The sequence below is a fragment of the Nicotiana tabacum genome, chromosome 12 (genome assembly GCF_000715075.1).
Source record: "Nicotiana tabacum cultivar K326 chromosome 12, ASM71507v2, whole genome shotgun sequence".
Lineage (NCBI taxonomy): Eukaryota > Viridiplantae > Streptophyta > Magnoliopsida > Solanales > Solanaceae > Nicotiana > Nicotiana tabacum.
Genome location: NC_134091.1, coordinates 129,135,411 through 129,161,262, shown reverse-complemented (window position 1 = coordinate 129,161,262; position 25,852 = coordinate 129,135,411). Strand labels below are relative to the sequence as shown.

The following is a 25,852-nucleotide window of genomic DNA, read 5'->3' as shown; positions in this document are numbered from 1 at the left end:
CTTAATCCTCACTTGTTAACACCAACTTTTTTCTTATCACTGAAGTACTAATACCCAATGTAATTATATCACTCGGTCTGAAAAGGGTAGTATAGGTACGTAAATCTTGCCCCTACCTTAAGAAGGTAGAATAGTTGTTTCCGATAAATCTTCGGCTCAAAGATAAATAAAAAATAATAGACACTAACGACAACAAGATAATAAGAAAGCGAAAAAAGCAAGGAAAACGAAGGAGTAACGTAACAGTTAGTAATAAAAATCTATGAGTAAGCAAGTACAAGACTAATATTAATCCTACTAGTGTGCAAATTACGTGGCATAGAATTTTATGACAAAAAGCCAAAGAGTATCACTATAAACTACAAATATTCAAAGTTCAAAGATGTCTTAATTAGATTAAAGATCTAACATTTTGGAAAATTATTGAAGAGATGATAAACTGTTGAAAACACAAAAAGAGGCAAGTGCTAGAGAGCCACTCATCTATTTTCTAATCGGATGTGGTTTAAAATGTGGTTTTAAATGCTCACATCCAAATACTCATCCTCAATTTGTGAACTCTTATCTTCTTTTATCGCCCACTCTCTGTCTTCTTCCTAATTCTTATTTAACTGGTTTCTTCCCATCAACTTTTTCAGTCTATTCTTGGTTTTTTCTCCATCTTTTATCAACTATTCCCTCAGCTAGTATCACTCTTCTCCATTGCTTTGGAGTCCAAGGTCTGCTTCTACTATCTTTCAAACTTTTTCTTTCCCCCGACTCACGCATAACGGGAGCTTAGTACATCGGGCTGCTCTGTTACTAGCTTGTAGCTCTGAGTTATATATACTGCATGCATGTTTGAAACTTGTTGGTTCAGCGTAGGGCAATCTGGTGCACGAAGCATTTCACGTTTACGCAGGGTCTGGGAAGAGCCGCACCATAAGGGGTGTGATATAGGCCGCATGCCTGATGCAAGCATCACTGATTCCTCGGCTTGAACTCGTGACTTATAGGTTACATGGAAATAACTTTACCGTTGTTCTGTTACTCCCCTCAGTGGGGCATGCATATTTAAAACTTGTTGGTCAGCAAAAGAATAAGAAATTCAATACAGATATTTAGAATTTAAACTTGACGAGTTCAATCTCTTAAAGTTCATATGATTGAATTTAATATTTGGTGAAATTTAGTAGCTTTTCACATGTATTATATTTAATTTATGCTCTGCGTCTGATTAGTTGAGCTAGTAAAGTAGGTTCCATACATCCACCTATGGTTCAGTACCTTGATCTTTTTGTTCAAGATAGATAGAAAGTACCTCACAAACCCAATTTCCTACTAGATATCATTTATCTTTATTCTTGTTTTCTCTTATTCAAGTGGTATGTTATTTTCTCTTATTCAATTTCCTACTAGATATCATTTAGAGTTTATGGAACAGTAAAGCCTATTAATGTGTTTGTTGAGTTGACACTTGAAAGACAGATTATATTTCTTGAAATAATTCATATCTGGGATCTGATTAATGTCATGTTCTGTTTTACCTCAAGATTATTGGAAGGGGAGCATAAAACAAGTATAAGATGGGGGAGATTACCAATGTCATGGAGTACGAAGAAATCGCCAAGCAAAAGTTACCAAAAATGGTGTTTGACTACTATGCATCTGGAGCAGAAGACCAATGGACTTTGGCTGAGAACAGAAATGCCTTTTCAAGAATTTTGTAAGCTGCTTTTAGCCATCTGTGACCTAAATTGGCTAAACAAGATATCATAACTAATTTCAGAACTTTGTCCACTATAATAGTAAAGTTAATAAGTTAGTAATTTTTTGTCACATTAAAGTCGGTGAACTTTACCCACCATCAGTGGCGGAGTCACATGTATTCAAGGGGTGTCGACACCCCTTCGTCGAAAAATTACACTGTGTAGCTAGATAAATTTTTTCTTATGTATATATACTACATATTGACACGGCTTGGCTTCTTCGTGGATATACTTCTTTATATTTTGACCCCCCTCAGTGAAAATCCTAGCTCCGCCACCATAATAATAAAATCACAAACTAACTGAATTTTATACTAGGTAAAGTTTAGTGACTTTACTGATATAATGGATAAAGTTCAATTACTTTAGCGTGACAAAATAGTTTTGCGATTTTACTTATATAGTGGATAACGTTCAACGTATTAACCCCAAGAGATCATTTAGGATGAGTTTTGGCTATCGTCCTTTTTCGACATATCTGTTTATTCACGAGCTATTCTTTCTCTGTTTATGCAGGTTTAGGCCCCGTATTCTTATTGATGTTAGCAAGATTGACTTAAGCACAACAGTGCTCGGCTTCAAGATTTCGATGCCTATCATGATTGCACCCACAGCCATGCAGAAAATGGCTCATCCTGAAGGTATACCTTGACTCCGACAAGTCTCTTTATATTGTATCTAATCCTTAAGTAATGTTGCGATTTGAGTTCTTTCGAGCAAAAGTTTGGAAGTTTTTCATGGTAACATACATAAGCTCAATGAATTTAGAATGTCTAGTGACTAAACTAATGTGCTATTTCATGTAAGACTGCAAATAGGAATCAGATATTTGATATGTATGTTATTGCATTTAGAATGCTGTATATTTTTGAATGGCTGTGCAGTCTATCGGCTTGAGAAAAATTGCGGATCATGTTTGGTTTAATCATTTTGTCTATGTTTATGAGCATGGATAATACCATTAGCATAATATTCAAAATCTTTTTTAAGGCTTTAATCTTACGTGATTCTAAATCTTGAAAAAAGAACTACTAAAGTTTTTATATCTGATGCTCTTGGTTGTTTATATGTAGGCGAGTATGCTACAGCAAGAGCAGCATCAGCAGCAGGAACAATTATGGTTAGTCTGTTGTGGTCTATCAAGTAGGATTTTATACTAACAACAATCGATTATGAAGTTGAATAGATTGGATTCATTAAAGTATTTGCTTCTATTAAAAAACTTCTGTTGTTACCATACCAGAGGAGGGAGAGTAATTAAGCATTAGAACAATAATTAACTTGTTCAGTGGAAGAAGAAAAAAAGAAAGTTACTCTAACTTGTCGTATTGTTAATTTCACTTTGTTGATGATCACAAATTTGTGTCACAGACATTGTCATCTTGGGCAACTTCTAGTGTCGAGGAGGTTGCTTCAACAGGACCTGGCATCCGTTTTTTCCAGCTCTATGTAAGCATGAACTTGCAGTTATAAGTATATCATAGTTATAGACGCATTACCTCCCCAAATGTATATATAATGTGCCAAATATTCAGGTCTATAAGGACAGAAATGTTGTTGCTCAGCTAGTGAGAAGAGCTGAAAGGGCAGGTTTCAAGGCTATAGCTCTTACAGTTGATACGCCAAGGTTGGGACGCCGAGAAGCTGATATTAAGAACAGGTGCATATTCCGATTGTGTAATTGTAATACCTATCTTGTCAGCTAGAGGATCTAAACTGCATGAGCTAATACTCTGTCCACCGGTGTGCAGATTTACTTTGCCACCATTTTTGACTTTGAAAAACTTTGAAGGATTGGACCTTGGCAAGATGGACGAAGTGAGTGGAAAGTGGAGTTCATTTTAATCCATTGTTGTAAGCAATTTTCTAAGCTTTTCATCTGTCATCTTAACAAACTTCTGGTTGCAGGCTAATGACTCTGGATTAGCTTCATATGTCGCTGGTCAAATTGATCGCTCTTTGAGTTGGAAGGTACAGTAACATCCTTAACATCTAAACCTACATATACCATATTACTCTTTTGTAGTATCAGATATAAAAAATTCTCTCTGAATATGGACAGGATGTACAATGGCTCCAAACAATTACTTCATTGCCAATCCTGGTAAAGGGTGTACTTACTGCAGAGGATGGTAACATCATAACACTAATAATTTCTCATCTGTTATTCGATTCAATACTCGTGCATTATTGGTGAAACACTTTTTTTTACCTTGGACCTGCAGCTAGGATTGCAGTTCAGGCTGGAGCAGCTGGTATTATTGTGTCGAACCATGGTGCTCGCCAACTCGACTATGTCCCCGCCACTATCATGGCTCTTGAAGAGGTATCCAAGTTGTCTCTAGCTTACTGTTTATTGTTTTGTTGTTTTGGTTTCTCTGTCTGTCCTCTGGAATTTGTATTGGTTTGAAAGCTTGTATACTCTTCTTTACACGCATCGGTTTTCATGTGAATATTTAGGTTGTGAAAGCTGCACAAGGCCGAATCCCCGTGTTCCTGGATGGAGGTGTCCGGCGTGGAACAGATGTCTTTAAAGCTTTGGCACTTGGTGCATCAGGGGTGTTTGTAAGTACAACATATAACTTAAAATTTTTATTGGTCATCAATCACTGCCACACATAGTTATCCCTTTAAACTTAAAAACTTCCATCTTTAGGACCATTCTAAAAGAGTGTGAAGCTCCTTATCTTTGGGATGATAATAAACTGTACCATTGTGGTGCAAGATTATGACATACCGTCAACAGTGACATACCCACGGGAATTTTATGTGACGCCCCATAAAGGAGAGCGGGCCAACGAGGGTGTGTCAAGCAGGACTGACTGGCTTCGATGCTGACAAGGTTCTGAAGAAAGGGTGCACATGTCACATTAGGCGAACCCAACATCGGAATAAGAGAGGAAAATGAAGAATTTTATAAGACACAACATAAGTTTGATGATGTCATAGCCCACAAGAAAAATCCGTGAGGTCTGTTGGGCCAAAGCAGACAATACGTGTCATGGGCTTGGGTTGTGACGCTTTAGTTAAGCATTTTCAGTAGATGTACACTTCTACTAGTGACAATCTTGCAAGAGGGCCATATAATGAGTTCCATAGGTTAATGGAAATGAGTTCATTATTGGCGAAGTAAACAGTGGCATATTATTCGATGTTTCCTTCTCGTCTTAATGCATTTAGCGAGTGACATTCTGTGGCGGTCTTCACAGATTGGAAGGCCAGTAGTTTTCTCATTGGCTGCTGAAGGAGAAGCTGGAATCAAAAAAGTGTTGCAAATGTTGCGCGATGAGTTTGAGCTAACTATGGCATTGAGCGGTTGCCGCTCACTGAAGGAAATCACTCGTAACCACATTGTGGCTGATTGGGATGCTCCACAAGCTGCTCTTCCCGCGCCAAGGTTATAAAAAATAAACCCTTAGGTGTCAAATTGTTTCGCATGTTTTCAATAGCTTACTTATCTTTCACTGGAACACTCATTTCTGTGTAATGAGTTTACATATATATTTTGATGATGTTAAGCTATTTATTCCCTGTAATGGTAAACTGATACTCCATATTTCTGATAACTGGCCTAAGATGCCTCCATTGTACATTATTTCTTTCATATATCATCATATAGCAGAACTTCTTTTGAAAATGCTCTAATCAGTACTGCCAGTAGCAATCTATCTTTTTTGTCATATAGTGGTAAAAGCCCATCGAGTCGTGGAATCAGCCATTGATGCTGCCTACATCGCACCTCTAAGGTACGGTCCTTTCCCGGACCCTGTATGAACACGGGATGCTTCGTGCACCGGACTGCCTTTTTAGTGTTAAAAGTCCCTCTAAATTTGCGTCGTACTTGGACCAAAAACAACTAATTCATTGCCACCCCGAAATGTGCCTAAATGTCTAACTCTCCTTTCCAGTGTTGAGTCCCACATCGGTTGTGCGAAGAGAAATTGAACCTTACATGATTTTAGGAATTCTTATATCTCGAGTTAGTTTTTTTGGGTTGAGTTTACCAATTATAGTTTGCATCCTTTACTTGCGCAACTATTTTAAAACCATTTATTTGAGTTGTAAAATAAATGGCTATCGCTGTCATCCTGACCAACTTTATAACCAAAAGAGTTGTAAGTTAAACGGATTTTAAATTTTAACCAACTCTGTGCCCCATAGGGTGTCAATAATTAAGAACAAAATTAAGTTTTAATTTAGACATATATTGAATATATATATAAAAGATGTATTAATGTATTATTTTGAAAAATATAGAGAATACTCAAAGGCACCATTACTATCAATAATTTTTAATAAATATTAAGTTCTAAACCAATAATTTTAAAAGTACAATAAGTTAAGTGCTAATTTTAAGGTTGAAACCATCAAACTTAAATCTTGAATCTTTTATACGGGTAAAACCAAACCTATTCCATCCTTTTTCTTAATTGCCTTCAACTTACACCCACCTCCATAACATTAACTTCTATTGCGTAAAATGAGAAAGACTGTTTGTTGCTGGATCTTTATTTGTAAAATCACGCATTATGTTATTTTTCATGAAAAAATGATAATTATAAATAGAAATATACATTAAATATTAATTATAATTGAGCAATAAAGTTTAAGTTAAAATACATGTCTATGCACAGATGCACTTATGAATTTGATGCATATATCAATTTTAAGGGCATCCCAGTACACAAAGTATTTCGTAGTCACGCACGGAACGGGGAATGATCGACATCTACACTAATACAAACATTAGTGAACAAGAATTTTCTCCAAGGTTGTTAAAACTTGAAAGAAATAAAAAAATTCTCCGACAAATGGTATTCAATATATGTTAATATTATATATCTTTAAAACCTAATATTTTACCTCTATATACAATGTAATTTTTTTACAAGAGTGTAGCTTCGCTTCTGCTTCCACAGCTCGAACGCGTGACCCATAGGTCAAATGAACATAACTTTATCGTGCTCCACGGATCCCCTTCTCGTATATCAATCTTACAGCTTGTTTGGATGGTTGTTATGTATCAATTCATAATGTATCATATAATAATGTATTGTATTGTATTGTTATTGTTTTAATATATATATATATATATATATATATATAATATTTGAATAGATTGTATTGTTTGCCGTCGTTTCATGATATCATGCACTAACATAATACGAAAAATAAACTTACAATATTATAAAGAAAAAGTAAGGTACTAGGTAAAATTATTATATAAAAGGTAGGATAAAAAATAAAATAAAATTATTTAATAATAAGGAAGGGCGAGATGAGACAAAAAAATAAGATAACGATGCGACCACACCAAATCGATCGTTCCACAAAATGACACTTTTCATCGTTACATAACAACGATTTTAATAATATAATATAATAAAATTTAAATAACAATCAAAATAAATATTGTATTTAAAAATCAAATAAACTTTTAGATAAACACAAAATTCCCTACAATATACCTCGGTATGCGTAACACAATACGCGACTAAAAACGCACGCACTGTTCTCCTCTTTTCCAAACACAGAAAACAAAACAAAATAAAGAGTCGCAAAAGGCCAAAGCCCAAAGCCACTTGTTGTTTTTCTAATAAACCACGCCACCAAAACCCATTTTAAGCTTATTCTCTTCTCTTCAATTTCTCATTCATCACCCAACTTTTCTTCTATTTCTCACATTTATTTTCCCCAAATGGGTCTGTTTCAATAACACGCATTTTGCTCTAAAATAACAAATTCCCTATATTGAATCATATAAAGATTAGATTTTTGCAGAAAAATCAAGAATTCTTAATTTTTGTTCGTTTTTCTTGTTAAAGTTTTGAGTTTTTTTTTTGGGTTTTGTTTCAATGGCTACTGGTACACAAGGGTCTGATGAGATAGCAGTGATTAAGGACTCTGATTTAATCACAAATTCAAAATCAGAATATGAAATGCAGAATATTGTTCATATGTTGAATAAACTCAAGTTGAATCCACAGGCTAAGGAATTTGTTCCTTCTTCATATAATAATCGTGATCAGATGTTTTTCAATAATTTTGTTACAGCTCACAAGTCTCTGGGAGGTGATGGTTTCAGAAATAACCAAAGGGTATATCTTCAATTTTTCTAATTCTTGTTATTTTTCATTGATTAATTTTATTGTTTTGGTCTGTTTTAACTTTTAAAGTCCTATTCATGACTGAGCAATTATTAGTTGGAGTATTTCACTTAGCAAAATTGGAATTGCCATACTGGTTTAGTCTGTTTTAACTTCTTTTTTTGATCCATGTCGATTTTTGTCATAATCTGTGGTTTCTAGCTATATTGCGCGGATTCTCTGAAAATGTGGCCGGGTGTGTGTCGAATCCTTCAAAAGTAGTGCATTTTTGGAGGATCCGATATGGGTGCAGCATCATATTTGGAGAGTCTGCGCAACATAGGTTTCTAGTAAAGATTTTATCTTTTAAGATTTATCTGTGTGTACACATTAATGTGTGGGCGTAATAGTTGGAATTGAAGGAGATTTAGCTTAACTGTTATTTTTATACTTGTTTGAGAAATCTCCACATTTACTTGGTAAGCTTTTTTTTTTTTTTTTTTTTTTTGGATATTTCATATATTTTGGGGAACAATTCATTCTGTGAGCGTTAAATAATCAGTTTCCAGATTAAGTTGTTGCGATGATCCTTATGCTTTTTGGCATTTTTTCATTTATCAAGGGCTGCTAATTGAACAGAATGTAGAAACCGGGGTTTCACAACTATAAGGGAAACGTGGAACGTGTAAAGGTTTAAAACTGTCAAGAATGAATTGATGATTGTTGGTCTATTAATAGGTCATTTTGGACATTCCATTTGTTAAAAAAAGAAAATTGATATTAAGTTAATTGAACGGGATTTAATTACTTTGGTTTGTCAGTTTAATTGCTGGTCCTTAGCTGGTTTAAATGGATGAGTACCGCCGGATCATTGCATTGAACGACGTGGAATTTGTCATTTCAATCTGAACGTGCACGTGCGCCATGCGCCGTGCGCGTGCTAGTTGTTGCATTTCATTATGTTGGTCGTTTAGTGATGCTAAACAGAACTCTTTCCCTATGTGGAAGAGACATTAGCGGTTAATTTGTCATTTCATATACGCGGAATAAATGTTTGGTCCGATCATTTTAATTTTGCGTACCTCTTAAATGAGAAAGTGCATAATAGCCCAGTGGCGACGGTGCTACTAGTGGAGAACCGGTTATATATTATACCTCCTTGACTTTTTTCAACTTACTACAGCTTCGTGTAACTTAATATGTGATCTTGTCTTTCACTTTCTTTTTTTACAGAGGGGGAACAACTTTAACCAGGGCAGAAGAAGAATGAACAGTAGATCTTTTAGAGCTCAAAGAGAAGATAGCATTAGGCGAACAGTCTATGTTTCTGACATTGATATTAATGTATGTAAGGATGGATGGCTATTGGATTTTGTATGATTTTTTGTATTAAAATTTATGTTTGCCTTGTACCTTATCAAATATAGGTCACGGAGGAGCAGCTTGCTGCGCTATTTAGTGCCTATGGACAAGTAAGTCACTATGCCCTTCTGAACATTGGTCTGAATCATCATTTTAGATATTTGAGTTCTTGTGTGTATGCTTCTTTTAATAACTTAAGAAACCAAGAAACAAGTAATTCCCTTCCTTTTCCGTTCATTTGGGATAAAGATGCACTAGTTCGTGCTAGCTTGGACTACATACATGACTGTCGTAAATAACTACTCTAACTGCTCCCACCCCCTTATTAGTTTTAGGTATTTTTGTATTTCACCGAAAAAAATATGTCCCTCATTCTCCGGCAAATATACAGTCTCCATTTAGCAAATACCCCCTCCGCCCTAGTTTATGTGGCACTCTTTCCTTTTTAGTCGGTCCCAAGAAGAATGTCATCTTTCTTTATTTAGAAATAATTTATACTTATAATTCCTATTTTGCCCTTAATGAATTGTTTTACAATCTCATATTTGTGTGATTTGTTTTAGACCACAAGTTTCAAAAGTCTTCCTTTCTTTCTTAAACTCCATGCAAAGTCAAACACCGCCATATAAATTGGGACGGAGAGACTGGCAACTTGCACGCAAATAAGAAGTATGCGTCACTTGCCCTCATTCCTCATGCTTATCAGTGTTTAGTACATGGATTTATATATGCCAAGACTTAGACCTTTCAAATAAGCCCCCTATTGTTCCGATAGAGGAAACTCTGGTTGTAGGTTCTTGTTGTCTCCTAACTTCCATAAGCAGACACAAGAGTCTGTCGGTAGCTTGGTCTATGATGTGGGACATGTATGATTAGAAGCGGAGCTAAGATTTTTAGTTTATGGGTTCTAGATTCTAGAAAAGATAGCTTTTTGGGTTCTTGATGAATTATTTATACATATGTGAATTTTTTAATACAAATACAAGGTCTGAGCTAAATCTACCGGGTTGTGCCGAACCCGCTAGTTAAAGGCTAGCTCCGCCCCTCTGTATGATACTTGATTTCTAGTGGGCGTAGCATTTTTTCCTTAAAAATGCTTCACCCAGTTGGCTCTAAACGTCATGCTTCATCCGTTCAAGGTGCCTTTACTGAGAATTGACATTTCCCTGCACTTATTTCAACAATTCACAATTTGGGCTGAAAATCTGTCAGAAGTTTGATAGGTGTGGAAGGGCATATATTTAATATGTTTGTGTTGGGCTGTAAAGTGTGGGCAAAGGTTGCATGAAATGATCATGATGTTTAATTGTTTATGTTCCTGTTTGTCATCTTAATCTGCTAAGTTCTGTGCCGTGTGTGATGACTTAATTAGAATGTTTCCAGAAGTAGACTGACTTCATTAACTACTTTCAGAGAAAACTTGATGTGTTACTCTATTAAAGAGTGTAACAGTATTTGTTTCCATCTTGGTTGTGCTTATTAGCAGGTCGTTGACTGTCGAGTTTGCGGTGATCCCCACTCCCGTCTTCGCTTTGCTTTTGTGGAGTTCGCTGATGAATGTAAGTAGTATATTTTGACTTGAAGTTCTTAAGATTGCTGAACATTCGAAACTAACAATGTCATATGGAATCATCTCCGAACAGATTCTGCAAGAGCTGCGCTTAGTCTTTGTGGGACAATATTAGGTTTCTCCCCACTCAAGGTCCTACCATCAAAAACTGCTATACTACCTGTAAATCCTACATTCCTTCCAAGGGTAAGCAGATCTTTGTCATTTCACTGTGCTAGTACGTGGAAAATATTACCAAAATAATTTGTTTATGGTTCTATCTCAGCCTTGTGGAATCTAGGTCAACTAATTTCTTTCTTGTCAATTGTGTTGTTTTATATACAGTCAGAGGATGAGCGCGAGATGTGCGCGAGGACAGTCTATTGCACAAATATCGATAAGATGGTACAGTGTTTCATGTTTCAAATCTTCTGAAATAGTCATGTTTTTCTTGACTGCATCTTTCTATTGGATATTCTTGGAGCTTGTGCACAAACTAGTCGTTTATTGTTTGGCTCACGGCCTCATACCTTAGTTGCTGGTTGGATTATTTTTTTCTTATTGTAGAATTGATATACTATATGCTCAACAGGTTTCTCAAGCTGATGTCAAAATCTTTTTTGAAGCAAGATGTGGTGAGGTTAGTATGATGTTCAAAAGCTCGCGGTATGATAGGGAATCTTGACTTAAGAGGTGAGATTGAATGATATTCTTCCTTTGCAGGTTTCTCGTTTGAGGCTTCTGGGGGATCAAGTGCACTCAACCCGTATAGCTTTCGTTGAATTTGTCATGGTACGTTCTTACGTATGACGTATATGCTAGCATTAAGCATCAATGACCCATTCCTACCTGCACACTTGCCTTTTGCGGTAATATACCCATGTGTGACCTGCTTAGAGAGAAATAGGTAGTTTGTGTTTTTCTAATGCTGCGAGAGTATACTGTAGGGGTGGCTGTATTTTCTGTTAAAGCTGAAAACCCGACCAAACGGAAGTCCGGTTTTTCGGTTGGCTACGATTTTGATTTTTTGAAATTTCTGTTATTCCATTTAGTTTTTGGTATATAATAAAAAAGTTTGGTTATATCGAAAACCAAAATGCTCATATTTTTATCTTGCCTGCAAAGGGCTGCAACAAACTGAGGTAGCCAACATGAGTGTTGCAAATGGTTTTAGCCTTTTAGCTGAAGCTACCAATCAGCAAATGATATCAAGATGTGATGCTTTGGACTTTGGAGGATATGGGACACCTTATCCTTCCTTACCTATCGGTTCAAACCAAACCCAGGGGCGAAGGTAGAGTACCAGTACGGGTTCGAACAATTCCGCTAGTTGTTGGTTAGACCCTATATTTGTATTAGGAAATCCGTTAATATGTGTAAATATTTAATTGTGAACCCAATAACTAAGACGAGCTATGCATTCGGTGGTAAGTTCAGAACCCATAATCCTCAAATATTGGCTCCGCCTCTGTCCAAACCTATATTCCTCCTGCCATATCCAAAATCATTGAACCTTCTCCATATATTTAGTGAAAGGCAATCTCAAGAGAGCAGAGATAAGAGTATGTGAATATCCCTTCGCCATCACCACCATTAACCTTCCTCCAACCCTTTGTCCTCAGCTGCAATAGACTATGAAGTTGTGAACTTGGGGAAAGAAAGGGATGAAGGGATTCAGAGAGGGAGGAAAGGAGAAATGGGTTTGAGAATATTTTGCAAAAGCTAATAGTAGACCCATTGTCTGTTTCACTTGTCAAATTTTGAGGAGTTTTATAGCCGAAATAACAAGAACCTTAATTACAAAAAATCTAACTGAACCATATATGTTTCTGATAGGTTTCGGTTAGCGATCTTCTAACCCAAAATTTTCAACAACTCAATGGACACTTGGGGAGAGGATGCTCTTTGCTGTTTGGTTTGAGAGAGGTTTTACCAAATTCTTTTTTGTTTTTGGTATTTGAGGAAGTTTGGTGTGAGGAACAATATGTTTTTTGGAAACAAAAAATAAATTAAAATACACCATCAGTCTTCCAAAAAACAAAATACAAACCTCATTATTTTCAATTGTTCTGTTAGTATACTGAGATAGAAGTGGAGAAGAATAAACTGGAAATGAGTCTGGACTGTAATTTACTAAAGCAATCTCTTTAATTGTGGAGCAATGTCCGCAGACAAACTTATACTTGAAAAATGTGCAGGCCGAGAGTGCAATTTTGGCATTGGATCTTTGTGGTGAGACATTGGGCTCCCAACCTATCAGGTAAGCTTATTCAGAAGTTGCTTCAGCTTGTCTACGCTAACATTTTCCCTCAAAAATGCATTTTTTCTTTTCTTATTGCATCTTTCTACTATTGGTAGTTGTTTTCTAGAAGGTACCACAATTATGCATTTAATTACTTACCCTCAAACTGCAAGGATTATCATTCTTTCAGTCTGTTGCTTTCCACCTCTCTGTCGTCTGAAATAAAAACTACATGTAATGCTTACGTTTAAAAGGTCGCACTGCATGCTTGATGCTAGAATCTAAATCAGACAGGTATAATTTTTGGGACTGGCTGAAATGTGGGAATGTTACTAGTTGTTGGTCCCCTGTTTGCAGTCGTATTGATAATATGGCAGTCACTGGCTTTTGAGGTTATGGTTAGGTCGCAGTTAGTTAAAAACAATCATATGAATCGAAAAAGGTACTATTAATTGATAGCTCCCCTAAGTTGTAATCTAACATGTAACTAGTTTAATTTTAAAAAGATATGAGTAGACTATGCGACTAAATCTCTATCTCTATTCCAATAATTAGTACAATGTGATGGGATCTTTTGTAGAAGAAACCAACAAGCTAGGTATTTTAGAAAGATTATTGCTGGAGTTTGAAGCATGTTGGAGCCCCAAGAATATTTTGTAATCGTAGAGCTCTTTAGCTTATCAGATAGGAGTGTCTATTGAATCGAATGTATATCAAAAGTAATCCAATATATCTAAGTACGTGAACGACTTTGCAAATGTTGTAGGGTGAGTCCTTCAAAGACACCAGTTAGGCCAGAAGTTCCCCGCCCTGCAATGCATTAGGCGATGCTCGGAGCTCAAGGTCGGGAAAGAGATCAGCGCAACCCCTCCCTCTTGGAAGTCTGGAAGTCAACAAGGGAAGGCGAAAAGTATATGGTTTTGTAATTTCCATCTTCTATTTTACCTTGCCAACACCAACTCTTTAGTATTGTTGGACATGACTGTTGACCTTGCTTTTGCTAGAGTATTAATAGTAATGTCCGGCCTTTACTACAGTTAGCCTGATTAATTATATACCTTTTTTTAAAAAAAATTCAGTCATATACCCTTTTGAATCTCTTTTTTTGATAATCGAGAAATCTCCGAGGTTTAAAAATCAGCAAATGATGGGCCGCCTGTTTAGACATAATGTCCCAAACCTGCCTCCCTTTCATGATTAATTGAGTAAATAAGAGTGTGTTCTGTCTAATGACTTTAGTTTGGACTGATCAAGGATTTTCAGTTTGAATTGATAACAGATCAAATTCCATGAATTTTTCTTGGAATTTGAATTGCACATAAAGTACAGAAATTTTTAGCTAGGAATATTTTTGTCCAAACTTCATTTTCAATATAAAAAATGACTATATCTCACTTATATTTCAGAGCAGTAACACTCGACTTCACAGGCCCAATAACTCTCTAATCCCCGCATTCAATAGACCCGTTATGCGATTTAACAAGAAGAATTAACCTAAATAGCCAACCCAACTGCTTACACTAAAAATAGTGGGCGGATATATGTATAATTAATGTATAATATATGTATAATAACTATGTATAATCAATGCATAATCTATGGATTCCGGCTAAGAAAAGTAAATAAAGATTCTGTCCGACTATTTGTGTAAAGATCCCTCTAAACTAAAAGCAGTGTGATTATCAAATACTAGTAGTAGATCTCTATTTAAGCAAATGATTTTGATTTAAAAACTCCTGAAAGTCAGAGGGAGGTTACCAGCTTCGTCCCATATCGGTATTGTAAAAGAGAGTAGATGAAGCAAGTATATATGTATTTGAAACATGCAAACCTTGTAGTTATTATTATTTTTTAATAGATGTGCAAAGAGCTAAAGAACGTTAAAATGGGATGGAGGGATTAGACAGACTCATGCACTGACTATTTGAAAGGTATCTCTGAAGGATCTAGTAAAAATTAATGGGCACCTCTTGACTACATTTTCCTTCCATTGATGTACTTTTTAATTACAACATTAAGTTCTAATTATATGATTATCCGTGAATAGTTTATTACTTAAATGGTCACTCAACTATATAAAATTATTTAGTAAAGTTATTCTTTTTCGTTTGTAACCGAAAAGTCACTTAACTATGTTTATAACATTCAGAAGGTCACTCAACTAAATTTCTTAAACTTTTGATTATCAAATACCTATTTTACCCTCTAAATTATCAACTTTTATCTTCTTTTTTTTTCTTTTTTTTTTTAATATTATAATTTTTTCTCGTTTTAATCTACATTACAGACTTATCTATAGAAAAAAAAAATATTTATAAAATATAAAATGAAAAATTAGTTTCGTAGCATATATAACATCGGAATAATAAAATAATTGAGCATAATTTTTAAGAATATATATAATATATTTTATAAAATATACCTCTATTTTAAATAATTATTTTTATATTACGTGCATGAGATATGTAATTTATAATTTTTTATTTTCTTTCATTCTTAATTGTGTAAATAAATTTTGGAGTTTTTGTTGTTAATATCAAAATTATTATCACGAATAAATTATTCTAAGAGGGTAACATATGTATTTGACAATTAAAAGTTTGAGAAATCTAGTTGAATTATCTTCTGAGTGCAATACACATAGTTAAGTGATTTTTATAGTTTAATGACCATTTGAGTAATGAATTCCATAAAATTAACCCATTAAACAACTTTACATGAGAAGGTTTCAGGTTTAGGAAAGCTTCTTTTGGTTCAAAACGATTGATATCTTAAGCTTATTAAGCTTATATTCCTGAGATTAAACTTAGGATTGTAACCTGAATAACTTATCCCAAGGAAAAGTTATACCAAGATTTTGGTATAAATATCCGGTTTTAGATAATAACTAAATATGGGATAAATTTTAATCCTAAAATTTATATCGGGATAACCCACCTAATCCCTTGAACCAAATGGCTTAGAGTTTAACAACTTGTTTGGATGGTTGTTACCCATCGTTTTATAATGTATTGTATTGTATCGTTTTATAAATACAATGTTTGGATAAATTGTATTGTTTGCTATTGTTAAATAATATTTTACTGTTTGGTTTGACTGTATCGTACTGTACTGTAACAGATAAGTTTACTAAAGTATCCTCAATTGTTTAAATATTAAATTTATCAAGAATTACGCATAAATATAATTTACGAAAACCCTTTTCTACTAATTTAGAAACAAATATGATTTATAACTAGATTAAGCAATTAAATTCATACAAAATTAGCAATTTTACGTCGGAGTTGGAAGCGGCAGAAGTTCTGAAAAAAAAAAAAAGAGGATGAAGACAAAGTAGGTTATAGGTAGGAGATTTGGAGTTAAAATAATTAAAAAAAAAAGAAGTAAAGAGTAAAATAGAATTATGGAATAATAAGTTAGGGCATAATTGAAAAGAAAAATAGGAAACAATCTCCCCACACCAAATCGGTTGTTTCACGAAATGAGATTTTTCATTGCCTGGAACAATGAATTTGATAATACAATACAACCAATTTTAATGAAACAATTGAAACAAACATTGTTTTGGGATAACAATACAATACAATATAATATAACGAGTAACAACCATCCAAACAAGCTGTAAGATGTCTCTGTTTGAAGAGAAACTTTAGCAGGACTGCAAGTTAACAGGGGCAGCTGGAGGTCAATTTGACATAAAACTAAGAATGGAGAACTCTTACCTTTCTGGCAATGTGGCTAAAATTAGAGAAGCATTTCTGGCTTAAAGAGAAAGAAGGTTATCTTTTTTGCAATTTTATGTATTTAAAGGTTGGTCACTTATCAAAACCTGCTTCCTAACACCCCAACATATGCTAAATTTGAGGAAAGAGCAAAGGACAAATCCAGCACCTAAATTTGCCTCATACCAAATTTTGCACGTCTCTTTCCTTCTTGGATTGTTCTTGGGTACGATTAATTATTCGTGGATCAAACTCGTTTGGTAGGAGGGATAAAAGATAATTAATTCTGGGATTAAATTTGAGACGAATATATTCCGCGTTTGATTGAAATAAAATTGTGGTATAACTATTTCGGGATTGTTTATCCATATAGGAGGATGGGATAACTAATTCCGGAATAATTAATTATGAGATAACTTGTTTTCTAACCAAATTACTCTAAGTTGTTAGTTGATGTTGTAGGGCTTTACGCCATAGATTTGTCTAAAGATTTTCACGCATTTCAAAATCTCAAAGGCTCAATCCAATTGTATGATCTTAATTCACTTTTCTTATTCACTAGTACACTGTGCGCTACAACTAACAGCTCCTTTACTAGGTTGGGAAAAGATTAGCATGCTAGTGCACCATGGCCGATGAAAAGCCAGCAACTTGTTAGAAGTTAGTTTTGGCTTGCTCCTTTCCTCTTATTAGTCAGATAGTTTTTTCAACCCTATACAAGGGGCTACTTGTTCCTCGCCAGAGGCGGATTTAGGATTTAAATTCTATAAGGTCAACCTTAAGATTCTTAGTATTGAATCCATTATATTCGAAAGTTATGTGTTCATATCTGTAATTTATTACAATTTAAGTGATTTTTTGTACATAAATTTATGCTCCGTATCGAAAGTTATGCGTTCAATTGGACCCGGTGTTATAGATCTACATCCGCCCCTGCTCCTCGCCCCTATCTCTAAAGCGACTTATGCACGGAACTTGTTACCACTAAACAACGAAGGCACGAGCAGGATGAGGGACTTGAACACTGCGTTTTATCGCTGCCAAACTTCCGGCAGTGAGAGCACGACCACTAACAATCTCTTTAATGAATTCTTCTTTTTTTAATTAGTAGATCGCCTTTTCTTAAGGTTTTATACTATTACTCAAGTGATAGGTGAAATGCGAAAAAGTTTTTCTCAACGAATTGAAATCGTAATTTATTTGAGGAGGATTTAGTAATTGTACATAACTACGACCTAAAAGTTCATTGTTACATGTTTACTTTACATTTTCAATTCATATAGTAATATCTTCACTGTTCATTACTCCTTAAATACAATAAGACTTAGACACCTGGCGAATCTTTCATTCGATTTCCTCTTATTAAGACCATCAAATATTTCTACAAATTATGACTTTCGTATGGACATGTGAGCAAATATATCATCTTGATTGCTCGACAATATAGCTTTGGCTCTTTTCTCTTCCTTTCTTGTTTTCAAGTTTTGGCTTCAAAAATGAGGCAAGCACAGTGAAAATGTGAATCAGACATTAAATAGCAAAGAAATATAAACGTATTTTCTTTTTTCTTTTCACCAAGCTGAATTCAACTCGGAAAAAGGGCCAAATATATCCCTCTACTTTCGGATATTGTCTATATTTAACTTCTGTTATATTATTCGGTCAAATTTACCCCTACCGTTATACTATCTGGCTAAATTTACTCATACCATCAGCAAACTTTTAAAAATTACCCCTTGATCTGTTAAGTAATCTAAAATTTTCCAATTTCCTTTTATTTAAATCACTTGTTGTTTTTCTTGCTCCACTATTTTCAGAAATTACTATTGATGTGAATGCTAAAGGTATTAGACTATATAAATTATTCATGGATATTTTTAATTACCAACGCATCCACTTCTCTGCTTGTGATAATGAATTTGGACTTGATTTAAAATTTTATTTATTTTTCAACCATATACACACCATAGAATTTAGTGGGTCTATTTATTGTGTATTATATGCAATCGATCATCATGTATGTACATGTATATTCGATTATATTTTGTTATTATCTGGTTAGTATAGAGTTCAATCGACCAACTTAAAAGTGCATAATGCGTAGGCATTTGATTAAAGCAAAGTTGAATTCAACAATGTAAAGTCTCCAAGGAATTCTAATTTCTATCACTAATACTTGCGAAATCTCCATACCTTAGGTGTAATGAATTCATTAAAGTTGGGATGTTGTAAATACTTTTAAAATTTAGATAAGCTACTTAATTTAGATTCTTCAATTTACAATACTTTGTTTATTAACCGTTGTATTATTTTAATATTTCTTTCTCTTATTTTTTTTTTTTCAATTAAGAAAGCAGTTAAATGTCAATTATTTTGAAAATAGTGGATCAAGAAGAAGAATAAGTGACTTAATTAAAATGATTTGGGAGATTCTGGGTCACCTGATGGACTGAGGGGTAACTTTTAAAAATTTGCTGATGGTAGGAGTATTTGGCCGGATAGTATAACAGTAGGGGTAAATTTGGCTTGATCGTATAACGGAGGTTAAATATAGACAATATCCGAAAGTAATGGATATATTTGGCCCTTTTGCCATTCAACTTTCGTTTTCTTTCTTGACTCAAATCTAATAAAGAATATTACATCTCTTGTAGTTCTGAAACTGGAAACTGTGTGCTCTGCATCTTTTACATGGTACATACCGTCAGCCTGTCACCTCTATGGGCTATGGCTTCTTTATTTCTCTTCAAAATTTTTGTCCATCCACTTTTTCATTTAATGTAATATTATTCAATATTCTCTTACAAAAATGTCAAAACAAAGACATTTCATCTTTAGGAAAATATGATATATTAGCTAATATATACTCCTATATACTAAAGATAATTTTTCATAAATCACCATTGTTTAGTGGCTATTAACTTTCTTTAGCTACCATATACATAATTACTTCCTATAGCTACTATTCAGTTGTTACGGTAGTGTATTCACGATGTTGTATTCATGAATACAACAATAAAAAACGCCTAAAATCAGGGCAGTCCAGCTGTACGCGCATATATTCACATGTATTTGCGCTGCTGTATTCATGAATACAATAACGACAATTCCTTAAAAATAAGATTTCCAGCTGTCTAAGAGAGAGGAAAAATATAAATAGCGTATTTCATGCCTCAATGATAGTATATACCATAAAATATTTATTTTGCTATAAAATATAAAAGGTAGCTATAGAAAATAATATTTTAAAATAATTTTGGTTTATAATATATAAGGTGTACCTTTGCTATAGGATGTCAAATTTCCAATACTAATTAGTATGTTGTTGGAACAGACCAAGAGCACTAAACAAGTCTCATTATTGGGGCAAGTATCACTTTTAGCCCACGACTGAAACTATTTAGATACGGCTACAAAAATATATAAAATTTATATATTTTTTATATATAACATACATAAATGTATATATATACAAAAAATATATAGTTTTTTAGCTATTATTTGGAGAGCGGCTATATAATATAATTTTCCCGTATTAATACTTCATTAAATTTTCTCTAGTAAATGAAGTTATTTTGTCTATCTTATCAAAAGAGTCGAGTATTGGCATCGATGAAGAGATAGAAGAAAAATGGATGAAGAAAATCAAAATAAGGCCCTATAAATCCATAGTTTTTTCAAGATTTAAGAATGCATAGCAATAGAGTTGGAAACAGTAGGGTCTAAATTCTATCCTAGTTCGTCAGAAATTTACATATTATTGAAACTTAAGTTTTCATTAACGTGGCCATGCTCACAAAAATACAGTAGTTTTTGTAGGGAGCGTTTTTGTTATATGACTTTTACGCGACGCGAATCCGAATAAAGTAGTTCCCTTATTTTCTCTGTTTGTTGAGTCTCACTTATCATGACTGAGCACCACCAAAACATGTGGTGCAACGGATGGAGCTGCTCTTTCCTTAATCATAGGTCTCGGGTTCGAACCCTAAGAGTGGTTCCCACAGAATATGATCATATGTAACGCGAATCCAGATATAATCGAGTACCAATGTAGGTACCGAACACCGAGTGAAAAACAAATAAACAATTGACATTTCAAAGAATAAATGGCATTGATAATGATCATGACTTAGAACTTGTATTATTAACAAGACGTGGTTACAAAAAAGTATAAGGAGAACAAAAAAAGATAGGATAACAAAGAGAAATAAAATATAGTTTGCTATCTATAGGAAATCCAATGATCTATCTTTAAACCTATATTTGAGCATCTTGACAACCCATATACTTCCTAAACAAGTAAAAAGGTGGGACTTCAAAAAAAAAAAATTAATAATGAGGCTATACTACTTTCTCAAATAGGACCAACCTATTATCAGCTAGTCTAGAATTGTATGCTGATTTTTTGTACTCAAACCATGTAAATTCTTTGTACAAGCTGTCTTGATCTTCTTTCATTAGTGAAGCCAAAGGGGCTATCTTTTCACTCAATGGTGGCCCTCCAAAATAAATCATTGAAAGCCTTGATTTCAAACTATTTGCCAAAACCCTATGCTTTACACTCTTAAACCTCCCATTGGTCATCACCTGCAAAATTCACCACCATTAGCAAAATTGCACTCTAGTAAAATAGTAGTACTAATGTGTAATAATACAATACTTTATATGTACAGTGGGATGGATGAGATTCTCTACCATTAACTAAAAGTGCTGGTTAGAATGTTGGTAATGAAGAATGTAAAAAAAAATAGGCAGCCCAGTGCACTAAGCTCTCTTATGCGAAAAATGAGTGAAAAATAAATGACTACTTGGCAAATGAGTGAAAAATAAAAGCAAGGCAAGAAAGTAGAAGCTTCCACTCGATAAAAACTAATCTTTTGAAAAAAAAACATGGACCTTTTATTTGTTTAATGTCACCAAAAAATACCAAAAAAGTTACGATAGAGTGATAATAACTCTTTTATTTTTTAGTTAGAGGTCTCGGGTTTAAATTCCAAGTATGGAGTCGCTTTTGTTAAGGAGTATTTACCCCCAATGGGGCTTTTGGGCGCGAATTCAAATTTAGTCGGGTTTCAATGCGGATACCGAACACCGGGTGAGAAACCAAAAAACAGATGTCACCAAGAAATAAAGTTCTCGGGTTTGAATCCTGAGTATAGAGTTGCTTTTGTTGAGGAACACTTTATCCCCAATGGACATTCCCAGCGCGAATTCAGATTTAGTCGGGTTCCAATACAGATACCGAACAACGAGCGAAAAGACAAAAAATAGATGTCACCAAGAAATAGAGGGCTATACCTGCAATGAATCACCAACATTGATGAAGAAAGAATTTTGATCAGGTGGTACAGAAATCCAATGTCCATCTTCAAGTGAAATTTGAAGTCCAGAAGTGTTATTTGATCTTAATAAAGAAATGATTTGTGGGTCAGTGTGTGCACCAAATCCAATCAAATTTCTGCTATTGAATTCTTGAACTTCAGGACAAGGAGGGTAGTGATTGATCCTAAAAACAGAGTCACTCTGTTCATCCATTAGAAGTTTACTAAATACATTCTTTGGATAAATCTTCAATCCTTCTGCTAACATTTCAAGAATCTCACAAGCCATTTTCTTCATTGCTGATACATAATCATTAACAGCAGCACTGCAATTATAAAATAAATAAATAAATAAATAATCAATTTAAGCAGCATAGCAATTGACATAGACCATAGTATCTTATTTTATCGAGGAATGTGGTGAGATTGGTTGTAATTTTTCAACCTAACTAGAATTTTCGAGTTTGAACCCTCAATAAAAAAATTCCAGTCAATGAGGCTTAATCCATAGTGGACCCTACTCTATGCAACTTTTGATTAGTCGGATCAGTACATTTCTAGATACCTAAAGCCAGGAAAAACAACAAAATTGTCGAAAAACGTGGTGAGATAATTGGAATCCCTCCGTCTTTAATTAAAAGTTTCGGAGTTCAGACTCTGAAAATCCTCTAATAAGGAGCAACTTACACCTTATTCACCTTACTCAGCACGAATTTAAATTAGCCGAACTAGTGTGCTCCTTATTTACCTCAATAAGGAATTTAAATTAGTCGGGACTAGTAAATTTCGAGATGTCTAAAGCAGAAAAAAAAATGTAACTTTTTCCAATGTCTTACCGAATATTTTCTGGGTCTAAACCCAAAATGGATGCAAATTTTTGGTAATTGAACTCAGAATTGGTTGACAAGAGAATGTATTCAACCCAACCAATATCACCATTGGTTCCAATCTTTCTATTGCCATAGCCAAAAGGATCAGCAGGACCTGCTTTTTCTTTCTGATTAAGAGGAGATGAGAAGAATTTAATGGCTTCTAATTCAAGTTTACTAATAAATTCCATAGGAACACCATGGTTTACAACTTTAAAGAATCCAAATTCTTCACATGCTTTAACAAGAAGATTCTTGCTATCTGGTTTTGAGAGGTCTATTATTGGAATATTACTAGGGAAAAATGAAGAGAATGGTTTACAATTCTTGACTATGGAATATTGTTCAACTGCTGGTATTGACAAGACAACCATAGTAAACTTTGTGGATAACAAAATGAAGATTGGTTTCTTGGGTGTTTTTTGGTTTTGGTTTATGACAAGTGTTTGATATTTTTTCTTGCTTTTTATGAGCAAGTTTTGGTAAGGAATTGTGAAGTAGTGTACACTTGGCTGCAAGGACTGCTTTGCTATTTATAGAGAATTTTCAGAGTACAATCACCGCCCACCATGTGTAAGGGCCTGGGGAGGGTGGGGTGGTCTTTGAGCGGGACAAAGGCCGACGCACATAATGAGTCTGAAGGATCGCGGGCACACGGAAACTTCGGCAAAAAATACATATATACTTGCAAATATTTTCAGAAAATAGTCAGATAAGCATAGGCACCGTATTAATCTTTATGATCAGTGATAAATTTATATTGAATGTCATGATACCTCCGTGACCGCCGAATCCTGGGTCTGCCTCGGAGTTTCACTAGGAGAATTTAGACAAATGATACTATCTTATTCAAAAGATGGAGAAGGTATTGCTTCTAAAATCAAGAAGTTAAAGATTGTTTAAGTGGACTATATTTTTTTTTAATATTATGTGTGTACTTTAACCTGTGTAACAGGGGATTTAAATTTTTTCAGGTTATAAATTAATATTAATGCATAAAACTTAAATTCTTTATTTTTTTAATTTCGATTTTAACCATGTGGGGTAAAAAATTGTTAAGCAGAAGTACCTGAAATCTTGTCTATAGGGGTGTACATAGGTCGAGTTGGTTCGAATTTTTTAATTACCAAATCAAACCAATAGGGTCGGATTTTAAAATGTATAAACTAAATCAAACCAATAAAGTCGGGTTTTTATCGATTTTTCTCGGATTTTTTGATTTTTTTGTATTTTTGAGTTTTTCCGTTAAAGTCTTCATAGCACAAAGTATGTAACTTGTGCTCCAAATATTTCTTTAGTTCTAGTAGGATATAACTATATAATGTATTTTTCAATAAAATAACACAATAATATGAGATGAGTCATAGCATTGTAATAAATATTCAATAACAAAGATAATAAAATCGCTTAAAATAAATATTGCTAATTTATAAGCCATAATAAAAATGAACATGATCTAAACATACTATATAAGTTATGCTAAAATAAGTACATCTAACGAGTACTATTAATTACATGACTAAGCGCTAAAGAAAAAAAAAGTAAGTTATGCATTTTTATTATAAACCAATGCAAAACTAAAAATAGATATCCAACACTATTGTCATTTCTAGTGTTGAATTGAATTTATTTTGTTAGCATTAATATGATTTGAACTTTATTTGAGTTACTACATTTATGGGCTATAAAACTTATTGGATCATTCAAGAATGTTAAGTCCAAGCTCGAAATATTACATTAAAAGATAAAACTATGAAATATTTTAAGAAATATATATAAATTACATTACAATAAATATTTAAATGTATAAAATATTTTTAAAATTGTATAAATGTAATGTTGCGTTGGTTTGATTTCAATTTAAATTTTTTCAATTAAAACCAAACCAATTATAGTCGGATTTTTTTTCCAATACCAAACTAAATCGAACCAAACCATATCAGATTTTTTTTTCCGATTTGATTCGGATTATCAATTTTCTTTCTACACCCCTCCTTGTCTCAAAGAAGTGGTAGCAAAGCCGCAATGACAAAATCATTTACTCTTTCATCTCTTCGGAGTGGTTTGATTCCAAACATAATTATTCTAGGATTAGTTATTTAAGAATTATAATTCGAACAAATATTAAAGTTTGGTATAAAATTTATATTGATATTAACTAATATTCATAGTAAAATAAGAGATAATCCCAAATTTTATTTGAGAATTAGTATTCTAAGTTCTAACAAGACCAACTACCTGGTATTGACAGTCTTCGGTTGTCATGACCCAAATTCTCCTCCGTTTGGGTATCGTGATGGTACTTAGTCTTAGGGATTAGATAAACTTAACACTAATTGAAACAACAATATTATCTAAATAATATCCAATAATTTGAAATAGAAATCTCTTAAAATTTATAATTCTCAAAACCGGTAGTACAAGTCATAAGCTCTACAGAGTGTTTGCTAGAAAACTTCTAAATACAACTGTCCAGAAATAAGAATAAACAGTGCAAAACAAAAACTTGAAGGTGACTCCGAAGCCTGCGAACGCAACAACAGATTTACCTTGAGTCTCCACAATAATGACCCGCACAACTACTATCGAACAAATACATGGATCTGCAATAAATGTGCAGAAGTCTAGAATGAGCACACCACAACGGTACCCAATAAGTATCAAGACTAACCTCGGTGGAGTAGTGACGAGGAACAGTCAAGACACCTACTGGTCTAATAAACTGAACACGTATAAGTATAGGAACAACAAAAATATGATATCTACATAAGGACTATACAATATGGCTCACAATACAGTAATTGCAATAAGAAAGAAAACAACAAGTATCAGCAGAATACCATAAAAATGACATAGAAGAGTGAATGGAACACAACCTAAATTCGGAATCACAAATACATCAAAGACAAGTAATAACTCAGCAACTACAATCGCTTTTACATCAGGTTTTAGT

The 25,852-nt window shown here is 33.9% G+C and overlaps 3 protein-coding genes across 9 annotated transcripts; 2 read left to right on the top strand and 1 right to left on the bottom strand.

Moving 5' to 3' along the window:
* Nucleotides 1-398: 398 nt before the first annotated feature.
* On the top strand, nucleotides 399-5,385 carry LOC107817582 (glycolate oxidase). 5 transcript variants are annotated; one of them, XM_075227089.1, is made up of 13 exons: nucleotides 543-719; nucleotides 860-995; nucleotides 1,533-1,705; nucleotides 2,265-2,389; nucleotides 2,822-2,868; nucleotides 3,120-3,197; nucleotides 3,284-3,408; nucleotides 3,500-3,566; nucleotides 3,657-3,719; nucleotides 3,811-3,880; nucleotides 3,974-4,074; nucleotides 4,209-4,313; nucleotides 4,958-5,385. In XM_075227089.1, exons 3-13 carry the CDS (start codon nucleotides 1,566-1,568, stop codon nucleotides 5,150-5,152), a joined length of 1,116 nt encoding a protein of 371 aa, XP_075083190.1. In that variant the 5' UTR covers nucleotides 543-719; nucleotides 860-995; nucleotides 1,533-1,565; the 3' UTR covers nucleotides 5,153-5,385. The 5 variants fall into 5 exon arrangements, with proteins under 5 accessions (XP_075083189.1, XP_075083188.1, XP_075083190.1 ...); XM_075227090.1 differs by having other exon boundaries at nucleotides 636-719; nucleotides 865-995; XM_075227088.1 differs by having other exon boundaries at nucleotides 399-995.
* A 48-nt stretch (nucleotides 5,386-5,433) lies between these two features.
* LOC107817581 (polyadenylate-binding protein-interacting protein 9) lies at nucleotides 5,434-14,061 on the top strand. Of its 3 annotated transcripts, XM_075227093.1 has the most exons (11): nucleotides 5,434-5,494; nucleotides 7,803-7,846; nucleotides 9,068-9,178; nucleotides 9,262-9,306; nucleotides 10,683-10,755; nucleotides 10,840-10,952; nucleotides 11,091-11,150; nucleotides 11,338-11,385; nucleotides 11,469-11,537; nucleotides 12,944-13,005; nucleotides 13,754-14,061. In XM_075227093.1, exons 3-11 carry the CDS (start codon nucleotides 9,101-9,103, stop codon nucleotides 13,809-13,811), a joined length of 606 nt encoding a protein of 201 aa, XP_075083194.1. In that variant the 5' UTR covers nucleotides 5,434-5,494; nucleotides 7,803-7,846; nucleotides 9,068-9,100; the 3' UTR covers nucleotides 13,812-14,061. The 3 variants fall into 3 exon arrangements, with proteins under 3 accessions (XP_075083194.1, XP_016498917.1, XP_016498916.1); XM_016643431.2 differs by lacking the exon at nucleotides 5,434-5,494 and having other exon boundaries at nucleotides 7,404-7,846; XM_016643430.2 differs by lacking the exon at nucleotides 5,434-5,494 and having other exon boundaries at nucleotides 7,404-7,846; nucleotides 10,680-10,755.
* Nucleotides 14,062-20,816: 6,755 nt separating this feature from the next.
* Nucleotides 20,817-23,417, bottom strand: LOC107817580 (gibberellin 2-beta-dioxygenase 1). The gene is made up of 3 exons (XM_075227086.1): nucleotides 22,867-23,417; nucleotides 22,008-22,356; nucleotides 20,817-21,296 (listed from the first exon to the last, which is right to left on the bottom strand). Exons 1-3 carry the CDS (start codon nucleotides 23,271-23,273, stop codon nucleotides 21,051-21,053), a joined length of 1,002 nt encoding a protein of 333 aa, XP_075083187.1. The 5' UTR covers nucleotides 23,274-23,417; the 3' UTR covers nucleotides 20,817-21,050.
* Between the last annotated feature and the right edge of the window lie 2,435 nt (nucleotides 23,418-25,852).

Excerpts from the sequence above, each read along its gene's own strand:
- LOC107817580 (XM_075227086.1), bottom strand. The coding sequence starts at position 23,273 with ATGGTTGTCTTGTCAATACCAGCAGTTGAACAATATTCCATAGTCAAG. Across the intron at positions 22,357-22,866 it reads TTAGACCCAGAAAATATTCG|TGCTGCTGTTAATGATTATG; the intron begins GTAAGACATTGG and ends TTATAATTGCAG. Across the intron at positions 21,297-22,007 it reads ATGTTGGTGATTCATTGCAG|GTGATGACCAATGGGAGGTT; the intron begins GTATAGCCCTCT and ends TGAATTTTGCAG.
- LOC107817581 (XM_016643430.2), top strand. The coding sequence starts at position 7,604 with ATGGCTACTGGTACACAAGGGTCTGATGAGATAGCAGTGATTAAGGAC. Across the intron at positions 7,847-9,067 it reads GTTTCAGAAATAACCAAAGG|AGGGGGAACAACTTTAACCA; the intron begins GTATATCTTCAA and ends CTTTTTTTACAG. Across the intron at positions 11,386-11,468 it reads TTGAAGCAAGATGTGGTGAG|GTTTCTCGTTTGAGGCTTCT; the intron begins GTTAGTATGATG and ends CTTCCTTTGCAG.
- LOC107817582 (XM_075227088.1), top strand. The coding sequence starts at position 1,566 with ATGGGGGAGATTACCAATGTCATGGAGTACGAAGAAATCGCCAAGCAA. Across the intron at positions 3,881-3,973 it reads TGTACTTACTGCAGAGGATG|CTAGGATTGCAGTTCAGGCT; the intron begins GTAACATCATAA and ends TTGGACCTGCAG. Across the intron at positions 4,075-4,208 it reads CTATCATGGCTCTTGAAGAG|GTTGTGAAAGCTGCACAAGG; the intron begins GTATCCAAGTTG and ends GTGAATATTTAG.